General features: G+C 39.3%; 2 protein-coding genes across 5 annotated transcripts in view; both read right to left on the minus strand.

Annotated features, from left to right (window-relative positions):
• Nucleotides 1–4,191, minus strand: part of ical1 (islet cell autoantigen 1-like) — a 15,371-nt gene extending 11,180 nt beyond the window's left edge. For 3 of the 4 annotated variants that reach the window (XM_024294600.2, XM_024294599.2, XM_024294597.2), the window contains exons 1-3: nucleotides 4,054–4,190; nucleotides 3,465–3,498; nucleotides 538–712 (exon numbers count right to left, since the gene is read on the minus strand). In XM_024294600.2, the coding sequence (XP_024150368.1) occupies nucleotides 538–712; nucleotides 3,465–3,498; nucleotides 4,054–4,081 (237 nt within the window). In that variant the 5' untranslated portion in view covers nucleotides 4,082–4,190. Of the gene's footprint in view, nucleotides 1–537; nucleotides 713–3,464; nucleotides 3,499–4,053 lie in introns of all 4 variants that reach the window. The other variant, XM_024294598.2, reaches the window with a different exon arrangement.
• Nucleotides 4,192–6,229: 2,038 nt separating this feature from the next.
• The window catches only part of wdr12 (WD repeat domain 12), an 8,641-nt gene continuing 5,834 nt past the window's right edge, over nucleotides 6,230–9,036 (minus strand). The window contains exons 10-13 of the mRNA XM_024294604.2: nucleotides 8,395–8,500; nucleotides 8,181–8,313; nucleotides 6,554–6,626; nucleotides 6,230–6,468 (exon numbers count right to left, since the gene is read on the minus strand). Of these exons, the coding sequence (XP_024150372.1) occupies nucleotides 6,391–6,468; nucleotides 6,554–6,626; nucleotides 8,181–8,313; nucleotides 8,395–8,500 (390 nt within the window). The 3' untranslated portion in view covers nucleotides 6,230–6,390. The remainder of the gene's footprint in view (nucleotides 6,469–6,553; nucleotides 6,627–8,180; nucleotides 8,314–8,394; nucleotides 8,501–9,036) is intronic.

Below are 9,036 nucleotides of genomic sequence, written 5' to 3' on the forward strand. Positions count from 1 at the left end.
CAGCGAGAGCCTGATCTGGTTCCTGAGCAAACAAAAGGCTGATTTTGGTCAAAGGCTGGCAGGACTCTCAGCAGATGCTCTTTGTTTTCACTCTGCTGCCCTTCCACGTACCAACTCTGACCTTTCAGAAGAAATAAATCTGCTTTTGTGGGACATTATGAGGCTTTTTTCTTCAATTTAGAAATGTTGGCTCTGCCAGAGTGCCTTTTCTGGAACAATAAAGTTGTATGAATTGAAATAAACTAAGATTTTCTGGATTTACACACTTTCAGAACCAGGAAGAAGTTTGGTCTTAAAAAACAACATGCAGAAAGAAAACAAACAGATCTTAAGAACCTCACATTCCTCAGCGGCTGTCGCTGAATTCTTCTACAACAGGAACTTCCTGTTTTTGCAGGAAGTAGCCGGTTCATATTCCAGCAAATTCTTGTATTAGTTTCCTTCTTTTCTTCTAACGCTTCCTTTTCAGTAATTATTTAGATTCTAATTTATTATTTCTTAAAAGAAACCATGAAGAGAAAAGAAAAGCTCCTGTACCTCAAGCTTGGCGTCTAGGTCGGCGTCGGACGCCACCACGTGCTCGTCCTCCTTCTTGCCCGTGACTTTGATGAGCACCTGCTTGGTCTTCCAGAACTTCTTCTGCATTCGGGCCATCACCGAGCTGTCCTCGCCGAGCAGAGCCCGCCCGTCGCTCAGCAGGTCCCCTGCAAACCTGAGGGGGGTCCGGCACATTAAATAGAGGTGGAGTCTGGTTACCATGGCGACTTGTTCTGTTGTAAAAGCTCAGATGTATTTAGCCCCAGACTAAGATGCACAGATTAAATTAACCTGATTAGGGTTGCTATGGGGATGTAGTCTATAAGGTTAGGCTGGATGTTGTCTTGAATTGTTTTATGCATAATTATGTTGTGTGTGTGAGTTTGTGTATGGCTTGTGTGTTTTTTTTGTCATTTTTTTTAAAATGTTTTTAAGTTAAGCACAAGTAAAAATTGATTTCATTCATGCTTTTTTTTTCTATAGTTTCAATCAAATATATAAAGATTAAAATTAGCAGCAGAGTTTCTGGTCTAAACCTCATAGCGCCCCCTTCAGCTCGAATGATCAATCTGCACCAAAATCATCTGGTAAAAACTAACGATCCGGTAGAACAAATAAACTATTAGCTAGATCCATATAGCAGCAGCAGTAGGTCCAGGAACGACAGACGGGATATAAACGAGTCTCACAGCTTCCATGGCGACGAAGCTGTACCAGTAAAAGGAGTTGGAAGCTGTCGCCGTGGCAACAGAAGTGACTGACAGCTTTACAGCTGCTGTCAGGCACGAGACAACAAGGAGAAAACATTCACTCCTCCATTGTGGCTCTCGGGTTAAATTCAAATAATCTTTTTTATAACTTTTATTTAATTCATGGATATTAAGTGCACCTTATGGTCCTAAAAAATACAGTAAAGGTCATTTGATTAGCTGTGATGCACCACGAACAGTAAATTTTATTTTTTTAAACCACTGCTGCTTTGAGATGATCGAGTATGCTCTTATTTTGAAAGGCAAAAAATATAAACTATTTAATATTTGGGACAAATATAGCAATTTTCTCCACAAGTGTTTTTGTTTTGTTTATACTAAAACACAAAAGCTCATTTATATATCATAATAATAAAAATATTAATTTAAATCAGTTTCTTAAATTATGTAAAATGCATGTTTTGTTATATTTTTGAGCTTCCTTAAATTAATCTGTTGTCACCTATGTTGAAATGAACCCCGGTGTTATCGTGAGTTATTGCATGGGCCCGTCAGCGTAAATATAGAATAAAATTTCATAAACTTTTATTTTGAAAGTACAACAGAAACTTTTATTTTGAAACTCAGATTCTTGGGTTTACTTAACGTTGCGAAGACACAGATGTCAGACACAGCCATCACAGAGGCGATTTATACATTTTCCGATTAATTAAGGAACGTTAAGGGGTAAGCCTCGACTGATATCCCATCATCCCTTTGTTTAAACTCCCACTAGCTTCCAGCCCTGCAACGATTTGACAAGAAAAATACTCAGACTTGCATGTTGAAGCTTAAATTCTTTTACATGTCCTAAATCATGAGAAGCATGCTACAAGAACATTTTAAAAACACAATTTTCCTTGGAGTAGGTCTTCAAATGTTGAAGGTTGTAGAGCTCAGAAGTAGCCGTAGCAACTACTGTGATGTGAATCTTTTTCTACACCGTTTTCCAGTGGGGTCTTTACGCTAGACTTTTTTACTTGGGGGCCACAAAGGGTTCAAAGATTAGGCAGAAGGGCGGGACCGAGAGTAAATGTGTGGTGTGTTTTTGGTAATTCAACTCGTTAAAAAAAGAAGCAACCCTGGATCTGATAAAACACGTCTTAATTACTTTAAAAAAAAAGAACATTTTGGAGTTTTGAATTCAAAATTGTTCACTTTTTAGTGCAATTTTCACCAATGGGTTAATGTCCCTCTGGGAAAAACTCAAAACTGTGTTCATGTGGTGTTGGAACGATCGGAAAAATGACTGTCCGACTTGGAAATCGTATACGAAAATAAAAAATAAAAAAAAATACAAACAATATTTGTAGTGCACCATCTGTGGGGAAACACCTGAACTACAGAAAAAATAAAATATTAAATACATAATAATAATGCATTATATTTAAAAGTACCTTTAAAAACATTCAATCGTTCATGCATGATCAATTCGCCATTGAGAAACTTTTGGTTTTTGCATTGGAAACTTAACAGCGTTACTACCATATATGCGTCGCAGTGCATTCTGGGATAGCTAATACTCTGATTTCGATATGTGAGCCAACAGCAGGTATTTTATGACTTTGGATCGATTTCACAGCTTCGTGAAATGTACAAGGCCAGTAAAATCCCCCCAAAAATTGAGTAAATATACAAAAATAAATTCTACGGACCCGATTTCAATCAGAACCATTTAAAAAATGACGTTAATGGGCGCAGAAAGAAGCGTTTTTAGACCTTTAGTGCAGAATAATAAACTACGCTTGGCAGAAATGAAGCTTTTAATTAAAAAATGTTTAGAATATTAATATGAGTAATATCCTATGACAATGTGATGGTGTTTGGTGCACAAATAGAGAACATCTAGCACGTAGACGACAAAAAAAACTCATATTTGTACTTGTGATTACTCAGTTTTCCCATTGTTTACTACCTGCAAAACAATGGCGATCATTACAAAGTAAAATATTAATACCTTGCTTTATTTTAGGTGTGTTTAGGTTTGTGTGGTCACCAGATTTTGTCTCAAAGCTTTAGAAAAATATGCAGAAAGATGAACATTTCTTGATAAATAAACCCTAAAGATTTAATGAACCTAGATTTGGGTGAAAGAAACACAGGATTTCTACCACATTTTGCACTAAAAAGTATTTTGAAAGTCAGGATCAACTAGCACAGGTGAGCTCAGGTACATACCCGTCCATCCCCGGATGTAGGACTTTCTTCTGTTCTGAGGAACAAAAAAAATAATTGCTAAAAAATGATCTAAAGCAGGAAAAGACAGCAGGCTGCGGACAGAAAAACGAGCTGCGGGCCTGAAAACCGAGCTGACAGCTGTTCGGTCATAATCAGGTTACAGAGCGCTGCTACAGCCCCGCCGAGGGCAAAACCCACAAACCGCCGCTTAAGGTGGAAAACGGGAGAACGATTGAATAAAGTTGTGGGAGCCGAAATTCGACTGTTGAAGGACAAGACACGACGAGAAGCAGCGACTCGGTTACAGCTCATTCGAGACGTTCAAACGTCACAGTCACGCGGAAATTAGTTTATCGTGTTTGGCCCCAAAACCAACAAATTAGCTAACAAATACAAACAAACGCGAAGGAAAAAAAACAATTAAGAAAGCTTTATGCTAGCAGCAGTTTAGCTAGTATTAGTAGCAGGTCTGTACGATACTTTAAAAAAAAGCGAAGGAACGCAACATTACTTATTATTTTAGCATTTTCTGTAATATTCGTACAATTTCGGTGAATTAATACATTATTTGAACAAACTCCTGCCTTACTTGTCGTGTTATCGGGCAGTGTAAGCATCCATTTAGCGCAGCCCTGCTAACATCCTCTGAGTCAGAGAAGCAGGATGTGCGGAGACGCTGTGAACGCCAGAGGGCGCCAAGGTGTTTGACAAACAAAGATCGTGTGTTAGATTAGGGTTCTCACTACAGGTTTTTTTTTGGGTACCGTTCACAACAACCACCATTGGTTATGAACGAGAACTGGGCAGAGTGAACCCTCTCTCCCTTGCATTTAAAGCAGTTTTTTTTTACTTTATTTACAAAATTAACAATGCTTCTTGTGCTATGTCCACTGACTGTATAACATAATTGAAATATGTCAATTGCTATGTTTAAATGCCTTCCTCCTCCCTAAAAAAACGACACGGTGATCTGAATTTTAAAAGCAATTCAGACATCATGCTGATTACTTTTTTAAGGGAAAATATGACATCACAGACTTCACAAAGTAAAAAATAACAAAAAATAGCCCTTTATGAATAGCATTCATAAAATCATTGTGCCTGTGTTCATTGTCATGGTTGCATTACACACACAAACAGGTAAAATATTTTTTTTAATTTGATTTTATGGGTATTGTCCTCCACAGCTCCATCAAAGGGGTGAATGTCATTGTCTGTGACTCTTCTTTAAAAAAAAATAAGTTGTGCTAACATTTCATCTACATGCTAGCTGTTTTAGCTAATCTAAGTTTTATTTTATATATTTTTGGGGTTTTATTTAGGCTAATTTGGCATTTAGCTAATATTATACCTGGCTATCAGCTTCAGCCTTTTCCTCTATCAGCTTCAGTGTTTTTTTTAGCTATCAATTTAAGCATCTTCAGCTATCAGCACTAGCATCTTCATTGGCCAAATTCAGCTTACAGCATTCACACTAACATTATCACAGGTAACGCTATATATCTAGTTAATAATTATGCTAAAAAGCTACAGTTTCAAAGTTTTAATGTAGTTTTATAGTGTTTAATAAATGTTCATCTTGTTCGGTCTGCGACCTAAGGTGTGTTTTGGATTTTGACTCCTTGTGCAACTGAGTTTGACACCCCGCTCTAACATCCAAAGCATTAAAACACTGGAGGCTCTTTATTTTGACCTTGTGATGCAGCAGAATCAACATGGATCAAGTTTAATACAGACGGTAATATTTTAAACACAGATCCAACAAGTTTTATCCTTAGAATACTGAAATTATTATTATTTAATGTCACTATCAGACTGATTTTGTGAGGATTTTAGTTTGGTTTTAGTCATGTTCTATCTCCCGTCAGTCACTTCAGGTTCATGTTGATCTTCTACAGCTGTTTTCATTTCTATTAATTATCTTCAGTGTGTACAAGTGTCTGGTTTTCAGTTCCACATTATCAGGTCATTTGCTTTCCCACAAGGATTTTTATCCTATTTTAGCTTATTTATTAAATGTTTAAGTTTCTACCACCAAGCTCAGTTTCCTGCATTTCGGGTTAGCTTAGTTTCCAGGTTTTGACAGTCGAACCCAAAGCGACTCTTGTTTATTGACAGCCGGCTAAAATCTATTTTTTGCACGTTTTCCTCTAAACACATGATTTTGATACAAAAGATTATAAAATGGAATTGAAATAAGATATTTTGAATCAGAAACTATTACATTAAACAGATTTAGTTTTAGACCTCCAATGAAGAAGCTAGGAAGTTGTTATGAAAATGGTTCTTTTATTTTGAAAATCACCTCAGTGTTTTATTTTGTGCTTAGTACCCAACTTCCTGTCCCTGCCCGATACGTTGACTTGATGCCCCGCGGTCCGTCGTCTGGCTAAAGTGGAAACAAACTCTTTTCTGAAATATTAACCACATTTAAGCTCGTTGAATCAGCAGATGTCGACTAGTTGGAGCAGAACTCACAAGTTTAAGCTTTTTCATGATCACATTTCTTCAGTTCTCTGAGGAGAAGCAGAAGTTCACCTCACTGTCCTTCACTCTCTCTTGAAGTATGATAGAACACGGGGGATTTTGTAGCAATTTTATCCCCTTATAGCACCTAACAAGAGTTCATTTATATAAATACAAATACAAAAGTAAAAAAAAATAAAAGAAAATGAAAGTTAAAAAAAATCTCCTAGGACCCTATGTGTGCACGTGACCTCAATTATGACAGACAAAATTAGATTCAAATGACAACGCAGACAACACTAGAGCAAAAATTAATTTATACTCTGCTGTATCACAGGGGGAAAAATAACAGATAAATGTCTAAGAACTAATAAGACAAAAACAATGGCAGCAAAAATAATTAGGAAAAATATAGTTTTCTGCAGTTCTTCCATGTTTGCTCTGTCGGGATGGGAGGTTTCTAGGCTCCGGCGTCTGTCCGACATGGAGAGTATTTGTAGCTGTAAAGCTTGTTGTCTGCACCACCGCTTAGCATTAGCTAAAAAATAAAAAAAAGACAGAAAAAGGTGAATTCTGCAGTCTTGTCATATGAGTCTGGAGTAAAAGAGAATAATTTAACTCACCCCACTTTCCGTCCAATCCACACAGAACACTTTATCTTCATGGGCCGCCAGGTCATACAAAGGAGCTTTACAACTAAAGGAGGACAAAGAGAGTCAAATGAGTTAGTTCCTTTGAAAGGCAGCATATACATCAGCTTTTATTCTGAAAGGTAAAAAACAAGAGTTTGCTTCAGGCTTTTTCTTTCATGGCTTTACTCTGATATATGAAAGATTTGGTGTCATATAATTCCAGATGGCCACAAACCAGTTATTAATTTCTAATCCATCATACATTTTTGGCACTTCGGTGAAAAAAGGTGGATGTCATCCATATCAAATGAGCTGGTTTAACTGGCCATGTAGAGCTCGAAAACAGGGTCCAGGTAGGAGCTCGGTGAGGCCATGCAGAGGTTGGCCTCTAAGAGATTCTGGCAAACCGTCCGGTGCCTCAGGAAGAGAAAAGTTTTCAGCAGGCACCGCTCTTTGGTGTAGGTGGGAAGCTGTTGACTTCAACTGTGGACATTTGAGGATCTTCTCAAACACGCCTTCTCTTTAGGAAGCAGAAGCTGAGGACTTTGGGGGTAGGATGTCCATAATCCAAGCTGAAGTCACTGAGGTAGTAGATGCACTCTTCAGTGGAAGGGCACCAGGAGTTGATGGAGTACCTAAAGTCTCTGGATGTTGTGGGAGTGTCTTGGTTGACACGTCTCTGCAGCGTTGCGTGGCAGTCGGGAATGTACCACTGGACTGGCAACTCTTTGACAGGGTAATGGAGGACGGTTTGGCCAATAGCCGAACCTCAGATCCAAGAACAGTTTGGGTCGTGGAAGTGTGGACCAGCTCTATACTCTCTTTGGAGTGCTGGAGGGTTTGTGGGAGTTTGCTCAGCCAGTCCATATGTGTTTCGTGGATTTGGAAAAGGCGTTCGACCATGTTTCCCATAAAGGACACTCTGGAAGTACGAGGGAGCCATATTGTTGATGAAGGGTTTTATACTACATGAAGGCTTTTTTTTTACACTTTTATACCACGTTACATTGAAAAACAAAGCTGTTGGATATGTTGGACTCCGCCAGGGCGGCCCTTTATCACCGGTTCTGTTCATAGTCTTTATGGACAGCATTTCTAGGACCAGCCAGGGGCTGGAGGGGGTCTGGTTTGGGGACCATAGGATTTCATCTCCACTCTTTGCAGATGATGGTGTCCTGTTGGCTCCATCGAGCCAGGACCTTCAGGATGCATTGAGGCGGTTTGCGGTGGAGTCAAGTGGCTGGGATGAGGGTCAGTCCTCCAAAGCCTGATGTCACATTTCTTGGCCGGAGAAGAGTAGTTTGCCTTCTCTGGATGAGTGGAGTTGGTGCAACGTCCGCCCAGAGGATGACCCAAGACACAGTTTTTTTAGCTGGCCTGGGAACACCTTTTTTTTTTTTTGGACAAACACAAGCAGACTTGTGTGCTTTTTTTACCATCCGAAGCATTCAAGTAACCATGGTAACAAGCTGGGTCACACAGGCATTAGGTGACATGTTCTTTCTTCACACTATTCACAGTCAGATGAGTTCCTGCATACATTTCCACTCGTCACACCAAATGATGGTCAGTTCTGCCTCAGCCAGCGCTAATATATGCTAAATGCATTTTCACAGACCTTCTGGTGTCCCAAAGTTTGACCAGGTTGTCAAGGGAACCGGAGACTAGCTGGTGCTCGTGTGTCGGAGCCCATTTGACAGCAGTGACCCAGCCGGTGTGGGAAGTTAGAGAGAGCGACACCAAGGCTCCATCTGGGAAAAACAAAAATGACAAATAAATAAATAAAAAATAGGTTAATAGTTAATTTTTTTGGGGGGTGTTTAAGACGTCACCTTTAGTCCGTGGATCCCAGAGGCGGATGTGTCTGTCGGTGCTCCCAGAAGCCAGCCGTCGACACAGAGGAGAGTAGGAGATGCAGTTGAACACTTTACTCCCCGTCTGAGGAGAAAAAAACAATACAGATGAGGATCCATCCTGAGGAAATACCAGCTTGGAGATGTCATTCTCTAAAACGGCTTCACCAAATCTCTCACTGGGATCAAATACAGAATGCAATGATAAAATTAATGACCAACCTAACCTTGAAATGAGACTGTAGATCACAGCTTTGTGGCTATTTTTGAATTCTGACGCTAGATTGAAGGAGGAAATCCCTTTGGAGTTGAGAATAAATTCATAAGAACACACTGCCATCTAGTGTTGGTTCTTATTATGGCCCGCAGCAGCAGCTACCGACTGCTATTGTTTTGACAAAAAAGTGAAAAAATGTAAAAAGGGAAGGCCTAAGCCCAAACAGACATGACCAGTGTGTAGCAGAACACAAAATACACAAAACGACACACACAATCCTAATCCTAAAACTCCTATATTTCTCCATTGATTCATTCTTCTTCTTTTTCTTTATAACTGCCAGTCTGAGCAAAAATTTCACCCACGCCAACATACTCGAAAAGTCCCCAAAATTTCCACACACT

The sequence above is a fragment of the Oryzias melastigma genome, linkage group LG2, assembly GCF_002922805.2.
Source record: "Oryzias melastigma strain HK-1 linkage group LG2, ASM292280v2, whole genome shotgun sequence".
Lineage (NCBI taxonomy): Eukaryota > Metazoa > Chordata > Actinopteri > Beloniformes > Adrianichthyidae > Oryzias > Oryzias melastigma.